At 42.5% G+C, this 21599-nt stretch overlaps 1 protein-coding gene across 1 annotated transcript in view; it reads left to right on the plus strand.

The window, feature by feature from the left end:
• The first annotated feature begins 3247 nt into the window (after window positions 1-3247).
• The window catches only part of LOC115474505 (WD repeat-containing protein wdr-5.3-like), a 55613-nt gene continuing 37261 nt past the window's right edge, over window positions 3248-21599 (plus strand). Inside the window, exons 1-2 of the mRNA XM_030209993.1 lie at window positions 3248-3321; window positions 21176-21341. Coding sequence (XP_030065853.1) covers window positions 21190-21341 — 152 coding nt within the window. The 5' untranslated portion in view covers window positions 3248-3321; window positions 21176-21189. The remainder of the gene's footprint in view (window positions 3322-21175; window positions 21342-21599) is intronic.

The raw sequence follows: 21599 nt of genomic DNA on the forward strand, positions 1-21599 counted from the left end.
CACTCATAGCAGGTTCAATGTGGCTTACATATTATATACAGGTACTTATTTGTACCTGGGGCAATGGAGGGTTAAGTGATTTATGGCAGTTATATCTCACATTAAACATAAATTAGGTTGAAACCTGGGATAATTTAAAATCCTTTTTTTTTCTTGTGCCTAGACCAAAAGAGAAAGATGGTTTGTGGGAACTTGCTCCTTTTGTTATGTGGAATGCAGTGGTATATTATAAAAATGCACTTAATATTGTTTATTACTACTATTTAAAAGAAAGATATTAAATAATAAGGTTAGAGCTACTGTGACAGAACAGTGTGTTTTAAGCCTGTAAACTGCCTAAATTAATTCTGAAGTGCAGTTCTCTAGTTTGGCCAGTAGGTAGTGCATATATTATGTTAAAACTGTTATAGAAAAGCGAATGCCCTCAAACTTGTGGACTGGGCTCTGATTGGCCCAGGAGCTGTTTACATTTCAACTGTGCTGTTTTTTCCCCCCAGTGTCAGCCTGTGTGTGTGTGTGTGTGTGTGTAAGAGAGAGAGAGAGAGAGAGAGAGAGAGAGAGAGAGAGAGAGAGAGATTTGATAACTGGTGAGCAGCTATATGTCCTGATCTCCCCAAGTTCTTTTTTAGGAAGTAACCAACTGTTTTGTTAGTGTTATAATTGATCTATATTTCAGTTACCTGTTATTGTTTGCACATTTTTTGTTCATTGTTCAATATATTTTTAAAGACAATAAACAACTGTTTATTGCTTCTGCCTGTCTGGACTGATAAAGAATCCTGGTGCTTTGTGTATTGGGTCTATGAATGCTTTCTGGGAACTGTGGGACCACTGGAAGTATGGCCCCAGTAACCTAGAAATCACTGCGGATAATTTGAGAGCAGGAGATTCGCCCAGAAGCGGTTGTGACCCAGTCAGTGGGAGGATGGTGCTAGTGTAGAGCACAAGCGGCAGGTGCAGGCGGACCTGAGCTGTGCTTGCAATAGACCCTATAAGTGGCTACGGGGTAACCCCAGGCGGGTGGCTAGGCGTTTCATGACAGCTACCTTCATGCAGAAGTCTACAGTCAGTCTAAATGTGCCAACAATTTCCAGTTTTGTGATATATATTTATTTCTTCTTTAAGTCAGTTTTCAAAAGCATTTTCTCAGTTATTACCCAAATGTGAACACAATTATAATGTTAATAAGTTTTGGATGCTATGCTGTGGGGAGACATGATAGAGGTATATAAAATAATGAATGGAGTGGAACAGGTGGATGTGAAGCGTCTGTTCACGCTTTCCAAAAATACTAAGACTAGGGGGCATGCGATGAAACTACAGTATAGTAAATTTAAAACAAATCAGAGAAAAGTTTTCTTCCCCCAATGCATAATTAAAGTCTGGAATTCGTTGCTGGAGAACGTGGTGAAGGCGATTAGCTTGGTAGAGTTTTAAAAGGGGTTAGACGGTTTCCTAAAAGACAAGTCCATAAACCACTACTAAATGGACTTGGGAAAAATCCACAATTCCAGGAATAACATGTATAGAATGTTTGTAAGTTGGGAAGCTTGCCAGGTGCCCTTGGCCTGGATTGGCCGCTGTCATGGACAGGATGCTGGGCTCGATGGACCCTTGGTCTTTTCCCAGTGTGGCATTACTTATGTACTTATGTATGTCCAGTTTTTGTCACAGTAGAAGCAGGGGCATATCTGCGTGGGGCCACAGGGGCCTGGGCCCCTGCAGATTTTGGCCTGGACCCCCCCTACCGCCGACCCTCTCCACCCCTCCTCCCGCTGCCAACCCATCGCCAATCTTTGCTGGCGGGGGACCCCAACCCCCGCCAGCCGAGGTCATCTCTTCCGTTGCAGGCTGCAAGTTGCAAAGCTTCCTGTTCTTCTAAGTCTGACATCCTGTCAGACTCAGAATTTGAAACTGAGTCTGACGTCCTGCGCGTTGTACGTGCAGGACATCAGACTCAGAAGAACAGGAAGCTTTGCAACTTGCAGCCTGCAAAGGAAGAGAGTACCTCGGCTGCCGGGGGGTTGGGGTCCCCCGCCAGCAAAGGTAAGCGACGGCAGCGGGGGAGGGTTGGCAGTGGGAGGGGAGTGGAGAGAGTCGTTGGCGGCGGGCGGGCGGGATCGGTAATGGCGGGTGGGGATCAGTGGTGGTGGTGGCGGCGGGGGGGGGGGGGGGGGCTAAAATGTGCCCCCTCCCTCTGACTCTGGCCCCCCCTACTGCCCGAGTCCAGATACGCCTCTGTGTAGAAGTCATCACAAGGACAAAATATAAGAAAACAAATGGACTGCATTAGGGGCTTATCGCCCATTTAGTTAAACAAACGAGAGATCTGCATGAAATAAAATATTTATTTTTATTATTTTGACTTATGAAAACCACTTGTCCCTGAAACATGCTCAAAACAGAATAATCCATTTGTACAAAAGAGATGAGTTGAAGATGTGATTCCATGTGCCCCAATGAAAGGAGAGTTTAATTTTACTTCCATTCTTTATAACACTATTCTTCACACAGATTACAACAGTTAAGATGAACCCATCAGTAAATAGGATATCCTCACTGAAATTTGGCCATGTATTACTGTATTGTATAGAACAGTGTAGAAAAATGAGCACAAAATACAGCCTTTATTAGTGCTGTTTCCACCAGCTACAATAATTTTTGAAGCTGTTTTATTTTTATTGATATTCAGTTTTTATTTCATTTATATCAACATATGGGATGCTTTCAAATAAATTAAAAAACTGTAAAATAAGTTTAAAAAAAAGTTTGTCCTCCACCTTTAAGGCACTGCCTATCCAGCTGGGACAGCTTTTGGCCTTTTACAGATGGACCAATACATTAGGCAGTCCATTATTTCTAATAATCTTTTACTATTGCTTTCAATGGCGTTTGCTATTGTTTTGAGTGTACTTGTAACACCTCCTACTGGCTTCCTTCAACCCCATGGGCTAGATAGCCTCGTACCGTCTCCTGTTCTCAATCTAACCTCCTTGCTCCTATCCTCTACTCTTAATCACTAAACAGACCAAACCTCCTTGGCCCAGACACAGAAAACATTTAGCAGACATACCCCCTCCCCTTTCTACTCAGCTCGCCCACCGATTCACTACAGCAGCCAATCACCGTTTTTGGTCCTGTCTACAGTTTGCTTCCTGGATCCGCCCCCTCACGTGACGCAACCGGGTCGGTTGCCTAGGTGACGCTGAGACGCCAGAGAACGGTAAGAAAGGAATAAAGCGTTTCAGAACAAAAGAAGGGAATCTGCAGAAGAGCAGGAAAGAAAGCCAAGAGAGGCGGACCGGGCAGGGAAACGCAGAGGTGAGAGAAAGAAAAGATACGCTCCACGGAGTGGATGCAAACGGTGCCAAAGCCCCCTCTTGTGACAAGAAGGTTTAATAAACGGGTGCGCCACCGCAAATGCTGGTGTGTGACGTTATGTGGAGCTTTCTGAAGCAGTGATGTGAGGCTCTTTTATTAATTAGGACCTGATTTAGTAAGGTTTTCTTTCCAATTCTGTGTCTATCAGGGAAAATAAAACAATATACAAAGTTCTTAGTGAAGAGCATCTGAGTAGCATCTCACTACATCTCTTCTCAGGAAATCTCATATACCCCAACTTGACATTTCGTCCTTTAGATTGTAAGCTCTTCTGAGCAGGGACCGTCCTTATTCGTTAATTTGTACAGCGCTGCGTAACCCTAGTAGCGCTCTAGAAATGTTAAGTAGTAGTAGTAGTAGTAGTAGTAGTGGATGACCTGATCACAGCCTGTTGATAAGAAGTCAGTAGCGCATGATATCACATCACCATACAGTGAATGCATTTGTGTGGACTGCTGACATTATAAATTAACTTTTTTTGAGTACAGCATTGCATCTTCTCTTTAATTAAATTATTAAAATAAAAATTTAAAATCGTAAGGCGTGACCTGATTAAAAATAAGAAAAAATTAAATGCAAGTGTTTAAAGTACTAAGTCAAAGTACTTAAGTAAAAGTAAAAATAAATGTATATGTTAATAATTAAGTGAAAGAGAAAAGTATAGTGAAGAACACATTAAAAAATTAAAATAGTAACATATAGTAGATGATGGCAGAAAAAGACCTGCACGGTCCATCCAGTCTGCCCAACAAGATAAACTCATATGTGCTAGTTTTTGTGTATACCTTACCTTGATTTGCACTTGTCTTTTTCAGGGCACAGACCGTATAAGTCCGCCCAGTACTATCCCCGCCTCCCAACCACCAGCCCCGCCTCCCACCACCAACGGCTCTGGCACAGACCGTATAAGTCTGCCCAGCACTATCCCCACCTCCCACCCACCAGCCCCGGCACAGACCGTATAAGTCTGCCCAGCACTAGCCCCGCCTCCCAACCACCGGCTCTGCCACCCATTCTAGGCTAAGCTCCTGAGGATCCCTTCCTTCTGAACAGGATTCCTTTATGTTTATCCCATGCATGTTTGAATTCCGTTACCGTTTTCATCTCCACCATCTCCCGCGGGAGGGCATTCCGAGCATCCACCACCCTCTCCGTGAAAAAATACTTCCTGACATTTTTCTTGAGTCTGCCCCCCTTCAATCTCATTTCATGCCCTCTCGTTCTACTGCCTTCCCATCTCCGGAAAAGGTTTGTTTGCGGATTAATACCTTTCAAATATTTGAACGTCTGTATCATATCACCCCTGTTTCTCCTTTCCCCCAGGGTATACATGTTCAGGTCCGCAAGTCTCTCCTCATACGTCTTGTAACACAAATCCCATACCATCCTCGTAGCTTTTCTTTGCACCGCTTCAATTCTTTTTACATCCTTAGCAAGATACGGCCTCCAAAACTGAACACAATACTCCAGGTGGGGCCTCACTAACAACTTGTACAGGGGCATCAACACCTCTTTTCTTCTGCTGGTCACACCTCTCTCTATACAGCCTAGCAACCTTCTAGCTATGGCCACCGCCTTGTTGCACTGTTTCATCGCCTTCAGATCCTCAGATACTATCACCCCAAGATCCCTCTCCCCGTCTGTACCTAGCAGACTCTCACCGCCTAACACATATGCCTCTCGTGGATTTCTACTCCCTAAGTGCATCACTTTGCATTTCTTCGCATTGAATTTTAATTGCCAAACCTTAGACCATTCATCTAGCTTTTTCAGATCCTTTTTCATGTTTTCCACTCCCTCCGGGGTGTCCACTGTGTTACAAATCTTAGTATCATCCGCAAATAGGCAAACTTTACCTTCTAACCCTTCGGCAATGTCACTCACAAATATATTGAACAGAATCAGCCCCAGCACCGATCCCTGAGGCACTCCACTACTTACCTTTCCCTCCTCCGAGCGAATTCCATTCACCACCTCCCTCTGGTAAAAATGTTATTGCCTAATATAATACTTTTTGAATAAAAAGTAAAAGTACCACAACTACAATGAATGCAACTGTTGTTAACATTTTAATCCCAACATCTTTATTGCTTTACAATTCAATCCACTTTGCTTTTAGTAAAACTAAATTTTGAAAATGACTGTCCCACATGTGAGTGCGCTTGCGAGTCATTAATCCAGCGCATTCCAGTGCTGTTTTAGAGTGCTGTTTGGAACAGCGCAGGGCTTTTGATCATCTGTCTGAAAGTGACCCAATTCATCACTGTTCAGTTTGGCTGCAGACAAGTAACCATATCAGCAACCACAGGTAACTCCACTATTCTCATAGGCTATATTCACTGAACAGCAAAATTTAAGATGAAATGATCCACTGTTTGTGTGACGAGGTTTGCAATAGCAGGTTTGCAATAGCACAATCCTGTTCCAAGTTTTGCTGTTTCATTTGGTTTACCAACGAATCGTCATTTATGTCTTGCTTCCTCTTTTACTTTTTACTTTTAACTGCAAGAATTAGATGCAACTGAGTAAAAGTAGTAAAAACGTGACATTTTTGCTTTGGTAAAAGTAAAAGTAACATATGTTTCCTGTACTTCATTACAAGTAAAAGTGACAAAACTTTTACTTAAATACAGTAACTAATTACATTTACTTAGGGCTCCTTTTACTAAGGCTCACTAATAGATTTAGCGCATGCTAACAATTAGAATGTGCTAAATGATAAGACGCCCATTATAATCCTATGGGCATCTTATCACTTAGCGCACACTAATCGTTATTGCATACTAAATCTGTTAGCATTCATTAGTAAAAGGACCCCCTTAGTTACTGTACAAAACTGTTAAATACAACATCTTATTGGGGACAGAAAGAATCAAGGAAAGGTCCATTTCCAGAGCTGAGTCTTTTCTCTTATCTCTTACTATTCTTATTCCCTAAAATAGATTCTCAGTTGGGGGGAAAGCAAGATTTGCCTGAGGTCCCAAATACTAGGGTATGACAATCTGACTGCAAAATATTTGAAGAAAATCAAAGGGAGGTTGCATTGGCATTCCAGTCTGCCTTTGATGTAGTGAGAGTGAGCATACACAGGAATGCAACATGTGATTTAGTCTCAGTTATAACCAACTGCATAACCAGAACAAAAACAAGATCAGTATATGTGATCTCTTAGAATTTAAGTGAGTCCAAGAGAAAAAGAGAGAACAAACTTCCACAGGAATATCAAATAGTGTAGCAACAAAAAGCACAGATCACTGTAAAAGAAATCTAAATAAATGCCACCCAAACATACAGCAGACAAGTGGGGAAAGCATGTGGATCATGGTTCATGGAATTCGTTACAGCGTGTGTGTGTGTGTGTGTGCATTCGTGCATGTGTCTTTGACTGGAGGTTGGGGTGGGGTGGTTTGAATGTAGTGGTACCCAAATATTCAATTATCTTGGAAAGAATAATAAAATGAAGTTGTATGTGATAACATATCAAGCCATTAGGTGTCATGTTAACAGATTTAAAAGGACAAATTTTAACTTTTAACCACAGGGCACTATTGTTTCAAATTAACAAATATTGTCTTATTTCTTCTCCACTAGTTGGCAGTACCCATATCAACCAATAGCAAACTACATAGTTCAGTTACAAGAAAGCAGTTGAAGTCTTTATTATTTTCAGAGATAGTTATGGTTTGACTTATGTTATTAATTAATGCCTGGAATTCATGGGCATAATTTGGTCATTTCATGAAGGGTGTGGCTTGGCTTATTAGCATATTAATTTGCATACACACATATTCATTATGGTTCTTCAAAACACACACACACACACACATACACACACTCAGACTGAAACACTGAATATGAAGCCAGTATATCAAAGCAATGAAGTTTTTTTTTTTTTTTTACTGAATTGAGCATCACCACATCACATTCACACAAATTAGCAAGGGGAGAGTGCACTTTCCCTTGGCCTGATACAGCACCATCTCTGTTCGCTTTCTCCAAATCCCAGCTCTTTCTCCTTCCTTATCAGCAACTGAGAATGCCTCATGGAATTATTTCCAGTCTCTTTGACTATGTTATGTGTATCTATGTGCTTGTGCATATTTTCATACGTGTGTTTGTATTTCTGTGTAGAATAAACATATATATAAAGAACTAGAAAGAAAGGCACCCACCCTAATAACCCTAAAAAAAACCTCAGTGAGATACACAAACTCGTGGGGAGTATACACTAGGTCCACCATCACCGGCCATAAAAGAAACTCCACAGTCAATGTCAGATGATTTATATTGAAGCAATCTTAAATATACAAAAAAAAATTTGAAGCACATCTTTTAACAATAACAAGTACTTAACTTATAGAGAATCAGAATTTGACTCTATTCGAGTGGGATTTGACAGAAGCACCTAGGGGCCCTTTTACTAAGCTGCGGCAAAAAGTGGTCTGCGACAGTGTGAGCGCGTCTCTTGGGTGCATGCCAGGCCAATTTTTACCACATCCTGGAAAAAGGGCCCTTTTTTAAAGGGCCAGAAAATGGACGTGCGGCAAAATAAAAACCAGTGAGTGTCCAATTTCAGCCTGAGACCTTACCGCCACTCATTGACTTAGCAGTAAGATCTCATACACTACTCAGGTGGTAGGCATGCAGCATGCGCCCACTGCCATTTACCTCTGGGTAAGCGCCACATGGTAGAAAATAAAAAATATTTTCTACCACGTGTTTTCAGTGCACACCAAATTCAGAATTACCACCTGGGTCACGCAGTAGCCGGGTGGTAATGCCAATTTGGCACATGCTGGACATGTGTAGGTCCTTACACGCCTTTGTAAAAAAGGCCCCTAAATATCTCATGGTGACACTAGATGTTTCCACAGTGTAAGAACATAGACTTTGCCATACTGGGACAGTATCTTGTTTCTAACAGTGCCCAATCCAAGTCATAAGTACCTGGCAAGATTCCAAAACAGTAAAACAGATTTTATGTTGCTTATCCTAGAATTAAGCAATGGATTTTCCAAGTATATCATAATAATTGCTTATGGACGTTTCTTTTAGGAAATTATCCTAACCTTTTTTAAACCCTGCTAAGTTAACTGCTTTTACCACATTCCAGAGTTTAATTACATGAGTAAAGAAAATTCTTCTCCAGTTTGTTTTAAATTTACTACTTGGTAGCTTCATTGTGTGCCCCCTAGTCCTACTGTTTTTGGAAAGAGTAAACAAGCGATTCACTTCTACCTGTTCCACTCCACTCAGAATTTTATAGACTTCTATCATATCTCCCATCAACCATCTGTTCTCCAAGTTGAAGAGCTCTAGCCTCTTTAGCCTTTCCTCATAAGGAAGTCGTCCCATCCACTTTATCATTTCCGTCGCCCATCTCTGTACCTTTTCTAATTCCGCTATATCTTTTTTGAGATGCAGTGATCTGAATTACACATAGTATTCAAGGTGCAGTCGAACCATGGAGCGATACAAAGGTATTATAACATTCTCATTTTTGTTTTCTATTCTGTTCCTAATAATTCCTAATATCCTGTTTGCTTTCTTAGCCACTGCTGCACGATGAGCAGAGGGTTTCAACGTATCATCAACAAGGACACTTAGATCCTTTTCCTGAGCGGTGACTCCTAATGTGGAACATTGCATCACATAGAACCTGAGGAACTGGGGTCAATTCCCACTGCTGCTCCTTGTGACTCTGGGCAAGTCACTTAATCCTCCATTGCCCCAGGTACAAAAAGAAATAATTGTATATAATATGTATATCGATTTGATTGTAACAACAGAAAGGTGATATATCAAGTCCCATCTACTTTCCCAATAGCAACTAGTAGCCGCTGACTAACGGGCAGACGATCCATCAGCTCCTGATCCCATCTCGGAGCTTGCCCGTTTTCTGTCAGGGCATTGGCCTGATTTTGATCCTTGGGGACCGTGGAGATCTGGGGCTTTTCTTCTCACCTATTTTGGTGCAAGTTATTTCGGGGACCTGCAGGCGTTCTTCGCTCCTTGATGTTTCGGTGCCAGCGGACGGCCTGTTCGCTTTGACGGGGCAGTTGCGGGGGCCGGCGATTTCTGTCTTCAGGCTCCAGTTTCCTCCGCTCTGCGGGACTAGCCTGGTGCGCTCTGCTTTAACCTAAAATTGGGCACAGGCTAAACATCACATTGACAGCTGAACTAGGGCTACATCGAGTCGCCTTTTCCGTCTACAACCTGCTACTCGCCGGCTCTCCTTTCTTCACAGCAGCCTCTGCAGAACTCTCCAGCTCTGCTTCCTCTCAGCTGATCATTGCTGAGTTCGCTGGCTTTCACCTCTTCTCTGCAGCCGCTTCTGAAATCACTGTTCTGCCTCCTCCAAGCTGATCCCTGCTGAAATCGTCATCTTCCACGAACTTCTCCAGTGTCATCTCTTCTTCCCTGCTGCTCTTCTGCCCGCTGCGGACTTCATCGGCCTGTCTAATGGAGGTGCAGTGGAGGAGGTCTCTGGCTCGGAATGCTCCGACTGTTGGGGCTGTGGAGGACGACCGTTTGGTCCGCCATCTTGAATCCTGCGCCGCTGACTCCATTGTAGAGGATGCCTGCCTCCGGCTTCGTCCTGCCTTTGCAAGCTGCTGCTGTTACTTCAGAGCTTCATTCGCCTTGCTGGCCCTGTTTGCGTCAGACTGGATTTCCATCATTCCCCTTGGTCTACCTGGACAAGCGCAAGTCATAGCAAGTCATTACTTCTGCTGCCCTTCTTTGTCTCCCTTACCTTTCCCTTTCCCTTCTTATCCTGTTCTCCCGCCCTAACTTTTGAAATGTAATTGTAACTGTATCTATTTTATTAGTTCATTGTAAGCCGCTTTGGGGCTGCAAAACTGTGGCAAAAGGCGGGGTATAAATGAAATAAATAAATCAAACATATAAACGGCAAGTGACCGACTCACCTGCAAATGCGCAGTAGAGTCAGAATGCTAAGAGTGTAAAAGTCCAAGCCACACCTCCACCAGCAGTACAGCCCAATAGGGAGGAGGGCTTGGTCATGGGCGTGGAAATAGGAGGAGGAGGGAGCAGGGAGGGAAGGAGGGGCGGAACTGAGGGAAACACGCTGGGGGGAGGGCAGGGGAGAGAGCAGGGCTGGTGGGCGGGGCATAGGAAAACAAAAAACTAGCCCGTTGTTACGGGCTTAACGGCTAGTAAATAAATAAATAAATAAATAGTTTGTGTTCCTGTTTCCCACATGCATCACTTTGCACTTACTCACATTAAACATCATCTTCCATTTGGATGGCCAAGTCTCACAGTCTCGTAAGGTCCTCTTGCAATTTTTCTCAATCCTCTTGTGATTTAACAACTTTGAATAACTTTTGTGTCGTCAGCAAATTTTTTTTTATGTTTATTTGTGTTTATTGAATGTAAACAAGTCTTACAGTTATAACTTCAATTGTACATCATAGATATTTCCGTTATTGAGCACAGAAAACATCAACTGATCTACATCACACATCATATTCCCACCCCCCCTTATCTCTCCCTCCCCTCTCCCCCCCCTAATTAACTGGCAAGGAAGGGTCAGGCTGAGCTGACCACTCAATGTACGGATCCCAAACATGATGATAAGGTATTAGGCAACCTAAACACATTGCAGTAAGCTTAGACATCAAATGAATATAGTCCAGTTTCCGCAGGACCACCCGCAGGCCCGGCAGGGTCTGCTGCTTCCATGCCGCTGCCAACACTAGTTTACTGGCCACAATCACCTGAATGGCCAGTTGGTGGGCATATTTTTTGCTTCCCTGGAGCCGCACATGAAGGAGACAATGTTCTGTTTTCATGGGATAGGCGATCTTAGTTATGCTAGAGATCAATTTCAAAACCCTTGTCCAAAATTGTTGAGCTTGAGGACAGGCCCACCATATATGAATCATGTCTCCTTCCATACCACATTGACGCCAACATAGAGCAGACCTCCCTTTAAACATTTTAGCTAATCTCTGAGGTGTGTAATACCAGCAGTATAGTATTTTATATCCATTCTCAACCAATGCACTTGACACTGACACCTTAATCAGAGAATTAAACACCCTTTCCCACTCCAAATACTTGTAGGAAACACCCAATACTTTTTCCCATTTTTGTAAATAATGTAGAATAGGCTTGGTCTGTAAAAGGAGTGCTTTATAAATCCTGGATATACCCCCTCCACCTCCTCCACTTACCATTGCCCGCTCTAGTTGTGTTTTTTCCAAACTTAGCTCCCCCTTTGTTCGCCTCAGGATAAAATCCCTTAGCTGATAATATTGGAAAGCATTCGGGGCAGGTATCCCATATTCCTCTGTGTTGTCAGCAAATTTAATTACTTCACTAGTTATTCCCATCTCTAAATAATTTATAAGAATTTTAAAGAGCAGCGATTCCAGCACAGACCCCCTGCGGAGCCCCACTATTTACCCTTCTCCATTGAGAATACTGACCATTTAATCCTATTCTCTGTTTTCTATCTTTTAACCACAAAAGGACATTACCTCCTATCCCATGACTTTCTAATTTCCTCAGGAGTCCTTCATGAGGTACTTTGTTAAATGCTCTTTGAAAATCGAGATACACAGTATCAACCAGCTCATCTTTATCCACGTGTTTATTCACTCTTTCAAAGAAATGTAGTAGATTGGTGACGCAAGATTTCCCTTGACTAAATCCATGCTGGCTTTGTCTCATTAATCCATGCTTATGTATATGCTCAGAAATTTTATAATAGTCTCTACCATTGTGCCCAGGCTGGCCAGTCTATAATTTCCCAGATCATCTTTGGAACCCTTTTTAAAAATTGGCGTTACATTGGCCACCCTCCAATCTTCCGGTTCAATGGTGGATTTTAAAGATAGATTACGTATTACTAACAATAGCTCTGCAAGTTCATTTTTAAGTTCTGTCAGTATACCATTCAGTCCAGGTGAATTGCTATTCTTCAGTTTGTCAAATTGCCCCATTACATCTTCCAGGTTTACAGAGATTTCTTTCAGTTTTTCTGACTCATCAGCAATGAATACCATTTTTGGTACTGGTATCTCTCCCACATCTTCCTTGAAGAAGACCGAAGCAAAGAATTAATTTAATCTCTCTGCTATGGCCTTGTCTTCCCTGAGTGTCCCCTGGGCTTTTACCCCTCAGTCATCTAGAGTCCAATGGATTCTTTTATCATCTTCTTGTTTCTAATATACCCCCAAAAAGTTTTTGCTATGTGTTTTTGCTTCAAATGCAATCTTCTTTTCAAAGGCTCTCTTTGCCTTCCTAATCAGCGCTTTACATTTGATTTATCAACAGTCAAGGGTTCCTGAAGGGTCAGCCCTATCTGCTTTTTTATTCAATGTCTATATAAGCCCAGTCTGTTGAGTACTTAGTTGTTTAGATGTTCAGCATAGACTCTACGCAGACTTACAGTTTTTCTTTCCAGTTACTGGTTCAGTGGATAAAGCGTTGTAATTTGTTACTATCTGTCTCCAATTTGTGTGTCACGTCTGTGGCCGTGACCACCCTCAGCCTTACCTTCTTTCTGGGGTCAGCAGCTCTGCTGCCTTCTGTCTGTCTTTGTGTTAGTCTTGTCTCTGGCTCTGTGTGCTGATTACTTCACTAGACCTCACCTGTGTGTGCTATGCCTCTCTGGGGAGCCAGCATCTAAGATGGCTGCCACCAGCTCTTTGCCAGCTTCCAAGATGACTCCTGCTTGTCTTTCCTGTGGGCTCACTTCCTATGTGTGTCAAGCCTCTCTTTGGGGTCTGTGTACTTCCTGCTTCTGCCCTACTGCTGGTGACTCATCAGTGAGAGCCTTCATAAGGAAGTGCTCTGCTTGCAGTCAGGGCCTTTTGCATAAGTGTTATGCTCTTAGGCCAGGTCAAGTTAGTAAGTGTCTGCTGCACTACTGCTTAGCCTCTCTCTGGGTTCCAGCCCAGTTTCTTTCTGTGTCTGTGTCTCTGTTGTCCTTCCGTGGGGGGTCTTCCCTGCCACTGTGTGTCTGTGGACTGCGGGTCCTTCCTGGCTTACCCTGTGTTTGGGGTGAAGCCTCTGTTCCTGGCTTACCCTGTGTTTGGGGTGAAGCCTCTGCTCCAGGCTTACCCTGTGTTGGGGTGAAGCCTCTGTTCCTGGCTTACCCTGGGTTGGGGCGAAGCCTTTGTCCGGGTTTGTTCTCTGTCTGTTTGCGAAGCCTCAGCCTTTGTGGGTTCCCCAGTCAGTGTGGGGAACGGCTGTGGCCTCAGACCCATGGCCTGTTCTTCCTGGTTACTCTGTTTGCTGTGCTGCCAGCCCAAGACCCCTGGCCTGTTCTTCCTGGTTACTCTGTTTGCTGTGCTGCCAGCCCAAGACCCCTGGCCTGTTCTTCCTAGTTTGCTGTCTTTACCCTAAGTCCTGCCTTACCTAGCCTGTGTGCCTACCCTGCTTGTATATCCTGAGTGTATATCCTGAATCCTGTATCTGTCTAGCTAGTGTGTATTTCCTGGGTGGTTATTCCTGTATCCTGTCTCCACCTAGCTAGAGGGTTTACCCTGTGGGTATTCCCAGATCCCCGTTCTGCCTAGTGTGTATGCTGCCCTAGTCCTTGCTCCTGCCAGGCTTCTGTACGCCTTGTGTTCCTTGGTCTGTCTTCTGGGTCTTGCTAGTGGCTGTGCAGCAGCACACTGTCTGTGTTTAGTTCCTAGTCTGGTCTCCCTCTTGTATCCCAGACCCAGGGTGGGTCCTCTGGATCTTCAGTTCCTGCCTATCCTGCAAGACCTGCTGGCCACCTGCACTTCGGAGCTCAACTCCAGAGGAACGGTGGCTAAGTGCAGGTGAAGCTGTTCCTGTTTCGTCTGTTCTAGTTGCCTGCCTTGTACTACTCCAGTCCAGAGTTTCAGAACTGCTCTTCGGGGTATCCAGTTCCAAGGTGGTCTTGCCTGCCGCTGCCGCTCCTCGGCAGTGGCCCAAGGGCTCACGAACTCCAGTCCTGCCTCGAGGACCTGACAGGATGCCAAGGCCCTCAAGAACGCAACATTGTGAGAGCTTGGATGAATGCCAATCAGATTCTAATAGAATGTGTCTAAAGCCACCAATCTATTCTTATCAGGAAGGATTACTCCTTCTCTTGTTCCTGAGACCTTGTCAATTGATAATTTGAAGATTCCAATCATAACTAGTCTGAAATATCTTGGGATTTGGTTAGATTTGTCTTTATCTTTATCTCTTCAGCTGAAGAACACCATTCAGATGGCCTTTTTTAAACTGAGATTGATTAGAAGATTGAATAATTTATCACAAATTAATTTTAGAACTATAGTTCAGTGTTTGATCACCCCTTTATTAGACTATTGTGATTCATTGTATTTGGGCTTACCAACATGCAAGCTATGTGCATTACAAATTGTTCAGAATGCAGCCGCATTTGTTTACAAACATACCTCCATTTTCTCATGTTACACCTGTTTTGAAAGATTTATACTGGCCACCAATTCATTTGCTGAGTAAAATTCAAGACATTAATTTTGATCAACAAGGCCTTAAATAGTGATGCTCCATTAACGATTGCAAATTCTCTGAAGATATATAGACCAGCCCCATAGTCTGCATTCAATGAATACATTTTTCCTTAGTGTTCCCTCTTTTCATCAAGTAAGACTTAATTTTATTCCTCCATATTTTATATTGAGGGTACAAGACTCTGGAATACTCTCATATTGGGACTGCGTAAAATCATCATTATTCAGTTTCAGAAATGACTGAAAGCACAATTTTTTTATTCAGAAATTTACTGATGTTTAAAGTTACTGCTGTGAACATTTCTGCACTGCTTGCTTTCTTATGACTAAAAGGAATATGCAAAGTTTCTGGTTTCTAACATGTTATTGTGTTATAGTTTTGAGTATGTAATTTTACTATGTATGTTTTATTGTAAACCACCTAAAATTTGAGGATGGAGCAGGTTATAAAGTTTTTAAATAAATAAATAGAACAATCCAGTTTCAAGATGGTCCATATGTAATAAACTCCATGGACATGGTACTGTGTCTTCAGAGGCAATTCTCAACAAGGGCCCCCTGGATTTTGCTATCTTAATTCCCCTGAAGCAGCAGGAAAGATGAAACAGGGGTCCTTGTTGGGAATTGTTTCTGAAGACACAGAAGGATGTCCATGGAGTTTATTACATATGGACCATCTTGAAACTGGAGTTGTTCTGACACTCATCCATTCTATATAAGTTAAGAACTTGTTTTTGTTAAAAGACGTAACACAGTGAGAAAGTTTTGTGCTTCAAATTTTTGTTTGTATATTTAAGATTATTTCAAGACAAACCATCTGATATTAATTTTGGAGTTTTATATGACCGGTGATGGTGATTTTTCCCAAGTGGAGCTAGTATATACTCCCCGCATGATTGTGTATTTCACTGAAGTATTTTTTTCTCCACATCATTGTTTGCATATACAATTTTATTTCCTGTGATTACATTGAGCAGGAAGTGTTAACGTTATCAGGGTGTGTGTATATCTGTGACCAGGAGAGGAGAGAAGAGAAGAAGGAAGACACTGTTTAAGAGGTGCCAATTACCAACTGCTATGTTTCTGTGCTACAGCAGGTGGAAATGTTTCTCCCATAGAAATACACTGGCAAATTTTGAGGACTTTTTCTTTGGAATCTCCAGTCCATTGTAGCATATTTTTGAACTCAATGAGGTAATGCTACAAAGGGTTTTTTTGTGCCTCTTTCAACATTACCCAATATGCAAAATACAAATAAAACAAAGTAAAATAAGATTATACTGTTTTTATTGGAATAACTTAATACATATCTTGATTAGCTTTCAAAGGCCAGAACGTTCCTTCTCAGGGCAAGAGAATATAAACAAAAGGCAACAATATCAGAATATATAAGTGAAACATAAAAGCCTTCCAGTGATGGTCACAAGGGGGAAGGTAGGGGTAGAAGGTTGAGAACCAGGGGTAAATGGATCGGTTACCAGAACATAACAAAGCAGTAAGAAACCCAGATCTTTGCTAAGATCTTTCTTGTCGGTGTTGAAGTATCTTATTTTGTTTTCAAATATCTTATCTTCCTGGACTATTTAAAAATGTCCTCATAGTATTCTCACTATAAGGTTGTTGACATGGTGCTCTGGTTCCAAAAAATGCTCATCCAAAGAGATGTCATCTTGGTGTGTCTCAGGGGCGATTAGTTTGCCTTGTTGTGTCTGATGGGTGCCAATGTGACTTGATTCTTGGCTGGCATATGAAGACAAAAGGCAGGTACGGATGGAGGCACAGAGGCAGTATTTTGGTGCCTATCAAAATCTGGCACCTGAGGCAGTTGCCTATCTTGTCTATACCTAATTCGAGGCCTACTGGAGATGGATAGATATGGTTCCTGACAACAAAAATGGAAGAAGGGAGTCTTTATCACTGATGGTAGAACAGTTGATAGAACTTGCAGCTAGAAGTGTGAATCTATTTGTAGTGGGATATTTTAATATTAATGTAGAATGCCTTCTTGCCTTATTGGAGAAGCTAAAGCAGGGCCCTTGAGAGTCACAACACAGTTGAGTTTTTTTCATTGTGGAAATCTTGAAAAATGAACTGGGTTGTAGCTAAAGGGTCAATATTCATCCAGGGAGATAATATTTTTTTTTAATGCTGGATACCCCGACTGAATTAAATCAGGACACCAACCGGGCACCCTAGGGGGCACTGCAGTGGACTTCACAAATTGCTTCCAGGTGCATAGCTCCCTTACCTTGGGTGCTGAGCCCACCAACCCCCCCAAACCCCACTACCCACACCTGTACACTGGCACCTACATGTGGGTGCAGTGGGTTTTGGGTGGGTTTTGAAGGGCTCACATTTGCCACCACAAGTGTAACAGGTAGGGGGGAATGGGCCTGGGTCTGCCTGCCTGAAGTGCACTGCACCCACTAAAAACTGCTTCAGGGACCTGCATACTGCTGTCATGGAGCTGGGTATGACATTTGAGGCTGGCATAGAGGCTGGAAAAAATGTTTTTAAATGGGTTTTTTTTGGGTGGGAGGGGGTTGGTGACCACTGAGGGAGTAAGGGGATGTCAACCCCGATTCCCTCTGGTGGTCATCTGGTCAGTTCGGGCAACTTTTCGAGGCTTGGTCGTGAAAAAAATTGGACCAAGTAAAGTCGGCCAAATTCTCGTCAGGGACACCCTTCTTTTTCCCATTGTCGGCCGAGGACGCCCATCTCTAAAGCACACCCCCGTCCCGCCTTTGGTATGGTGCCGACACGCCCCCGTGAACTTTGGTCGTCTCCGCGACGGAATGCAGTTGAGGATGCCCAAAATTGGCTTTAGATTATGCCGATTTGGGCGACCCTGATTTGTGTCAGAAAATGGGTGTCCTTCTCTTTTGATTATGCCCCTGACAGTCTCTGTTTCTTTCTAAGGTTAGGATCTGTTTTTTTTCATATGCATTAAGTTCTAATGTTGGATTTGGTCATAACTCAAATTGAATTATTGTTTTATTTGTTGTGGGATATTGTGGCCCTTTTTGTTTGTTTGCTTTTTTTTCTTTATTGACCCTTCCATTATAACTTTCTGAATCTGTTTTATATTGTATCATGCTTGCCTTGTTGTATGCTCAGTTTATTCTTAAAGTCAGTATATCATAACAATAAATATAAATAGGCTGGTTAGTCTAATCTTGCGGGTGAGTAATTAATGGAGTCGCAGCTAAAACAGAGGATAGTTCAGTGTTTGGAATCCAATGGATTGCAGGATCTGAAGCAGAATAGTTTTACCAGAGGTAGATTTTGTCAGACGAACTGGATCAATTTCTTTGACTAGTTGACCCAAGGAGTGTGCTTGAATTTTAGCAAGGGTTTAACACAGTCCTGTGTAAGAGACAAATAAACAGAACGCCTTTTGTGATATGTTTCCTGAGGTAGTTGATCCTCAAACAAGTTCACTGTAGTCTGTGTTCCTTATGTTTCTCTGTCTCTCCCTGTTTATGTTGCTTTGTCTCTGTGTTATAGAGCTGAAAGGATAAGGAGGCTTTTGGGAAATGGAGCAGTGGTTAATATTCTACAACTTCTGTATCCTATAGACAGAATGAGGATGATTTGGAGCCTCAATGCTGACCCAATGTTTCAAGTTTTCAAACTTATCCAAGATATTCAGATTTCTTCTGGGCAATATCTCCAAATGGGTTATTTTTGCACATCGTAACCAACAGAACCCTTCTAAAATCCACAAGGGAGACGAAGGATGTTAGACGCAGTATTTATTCATAAAATGACTCAACACGGCACCTTGTTTCAGCAAAAGCCTCTGTATCAAAGAAGAGTGACCAAAATAATAAAAAGGATGAACTCCTCCCATATGAGGAAAGGCTAAGAGGTTAAGGGCTCTTCAAGAGCCGGCTGAGGGAGAATATGATTGAGAAGTCTATAAATCCTGAGTGTTGTAGAACAGGTAAAAGTGAATCGATTTTTCACTCTTTCAAGAAGTACAACGACCAGGGAACACTCAATGAAATTGCATGGAAATACTTTTAAAACAAATAGGAGGAAATATTTTTTCACTCAAAGAATAGTTAAGCACTGGTTCTCAATGCCAGAGGTTGTGGTAATAGTAGTTAGTGTATCTAGGTTTAAAAAAGGTTTGGACAAGTTCCTGGAGGAAAAGTCCATAGTCTATTACTGAGATGGACATTGGGGAAGCCACTGCTTGCCCCGGGACTGCTAGCATGGAATATTGCTACTACTTGGATTTCTGCCAGGTATTTGTGACCTGGATTGGCCACTGTTGGAAGCAGGATACTGGGCTAGATGGACCACTGGTCTGACCCAGTATGGCTATTCTTATTTGAAGTACTTGCATTCTCATATGTACAACGAGACTCCTGAGGTGGGCACTTTTGCAGAAACACGGTGCCGTGTCATTTTATGAATAAATATTGCGTCTGACATCCTTCTTCTTCCTTGTGGTTTGTGAAAGTGTTCTGTTGGTTATGATACTCGCTCAATATCTTTGGCTGCTTGTAGTGTTTTACGTTCCTCCACCTTGGTGGTTGACTTTTATTTTTGCACATATCATGACAGTAATGAACCTCACTCCTATGCCAGGGTACGTGAAGTATGATCTCAGTCTCTCAAATTTACTTCTAATGCTTGCCAAAGTACTTGCATTATGCTAGTGAGAACTTTCTTCTGGAGTTCATATGATGTTACATGTATAAGCAATTTATTTATTATTATTTATTTATTCTGCATACTTGATATACTGCAAATAGAACCTAAACAGGCGACTAAGCAGTTTACACAAATAAAAAGCAATCCTTACTATGCGGATGACTAGAGAAAGGGAAATTGGGCAGAGAGTAAAGTCAGGGAGAGTGGTACAGGGGGATGGAGGCTAAGAGGTTGAATCAAAAGAGTCAGAGAAGAGTAGATATTTCAATAGTGCTTTGAAGGACTGTGTGCGCAGTTTGAAGGACTGTATGGGCAGTTTGGGTCCTAAGTAACTGAAAGAAGTGCCATATGAAACAGAAAGGTGGAGTGCAGAAGGAGATGGAATGTAGAGAAGATGGTCAGTCGATGAACGAAGGCAACAGGATGGTTCATAGGGAATTAGCAACTTATTCAAATAGGTGAGGGCGAATGGAAAGCGACCCTTGAAAAGCAGCATAAGTATCTTAAAGTGAATGTGGGCAGAGGTGGGGAGCCAATGTTCAAGGTGGAGGAAGGGGTGACATGATCAAAGCAGTGTGCCAAGTGGATGAGTTTGACAGCTGTGGATTGAATCAACAAAAGAGTAAAGTGGGAGACCAGTGTGAAGGGAGTTGCTGTAATCTATGTGGGAGATGATCAGGGCAAAGACCAGAGAACAGATAGTGTGAGAGGAAAGAAATGTACAAACAGAGCAGATACGATGGAGAGCAAAGAAAGAAGAACGAACAACAGAGTCCGCTTGAGCCTTGAAGGTTAGCTTGGAATAGAAGATGACACCCTGAATCCAAAAAGTGTCCCTGAAAGGCAGGTGACGAGAGTTGAGAACAGGAGTTGGTGAAATGGGAGAAGAGGTACTGGAGAAAACAATAGCTTCGCATTTCAATGAGTTAAGAAAGAGTCTGTTAACCCTAAGCCAAGTGGAAACAGCAGAGAAGCAAGAGTTCAGGGTGGTAAGTGGTGCAAAGGGGTCAGTGACATGGAAAAGAATCTGGATATCAAATGCATAGCAAAACAGTGAGCATCCTTGTTCCTGGATGATGGTAAAAAGTGGCAAAAGAAAAATATTGAAAAGAGCCGGGGGAGAGGATGGAACCCTGTGGAACCGCAAATTGCAATGGGAGAGAGGAAGAGCTCGAGGTGCTTAGAAATTCTTTTTTAAATTTGGTGACTTTTTTGAGTTATTTTTCTACCAGTCAGACATGTACCTCTTGCATAGTTCTTTCCAACATTTTAGAATGCATTAAAACTAGTGAATTGAAGTTTAATTTATAAGTTGTTCTGAATTCTATTTTGAATAAAACATGATTCATTTCTTTGCCGAGTTTAAACTATGTGTTTCATGCTGGTTGCCATTGGAAACAATGAAACACCCCTACAACAATTACAACCTCATCTTCATCCTCAACCTTTAACATAATTGAGGACTGCACCTGTTCACCTGTGGATGCATGCTCAGCTAACATCAGTAACCCTTAGGTTGATGATCATGTATGTGAGCTGCTAAGTATGGTCCTGACTGAGCCTAACGTCCCACCAATCGTGATGGAATTCATATAGATATAAGGCAAATGTGGTTAGAGCTTATTATGTGTATATTCTTACAGGTCAATCTCAGAGGATGTACAGCTTCCTGGTGACACCGCGCAGGCTGGCTCCGAGCCATGGAGCCACACATTATTTGCGATCAGACAGCTTGGGATCTGGGGATTTTGAGAACCTGGAGCCTCCAAAGCCAAGCACCGAGGGACAGCTGCAGATTGTGAATATCATGTATGTAGAAGGGGCATTAAATTTGCCATTACAAGGTGACAGGCTGATTTAGCCGATGTGCACTCCTAGGTAGAAGGAGGACCCCTCTCCCTTCCAAACTCTGAAGAGAGGTCAGAGCCTGTACAGATCTTTATTTATTTATTTATTTTTAATTTCTTATATACTGCTCACAGTACAGTAGATATTTTTCTGTCTCTGGAGGGCTCACAGTCTGAGCTTACATCTGAGGCAATAAAAGTGACTTGCCCAAGGTCATAC

This window comes from Microcaecilia unicolor, chromosome 7 (genome assembly GCF_901765095.1).
Source record: "Microcaecilia unicolor chromosome 7, aMicUni1.1, whole genome shotgun sequence".
NCBI classification, from domain to species: domain Eukaryota; kingdom Metazoa; phylum Chordata; class Amphibia; order Gymnophiona; family Siphonopidae; genus Microcaecilia; species Microcaecilia unicolor.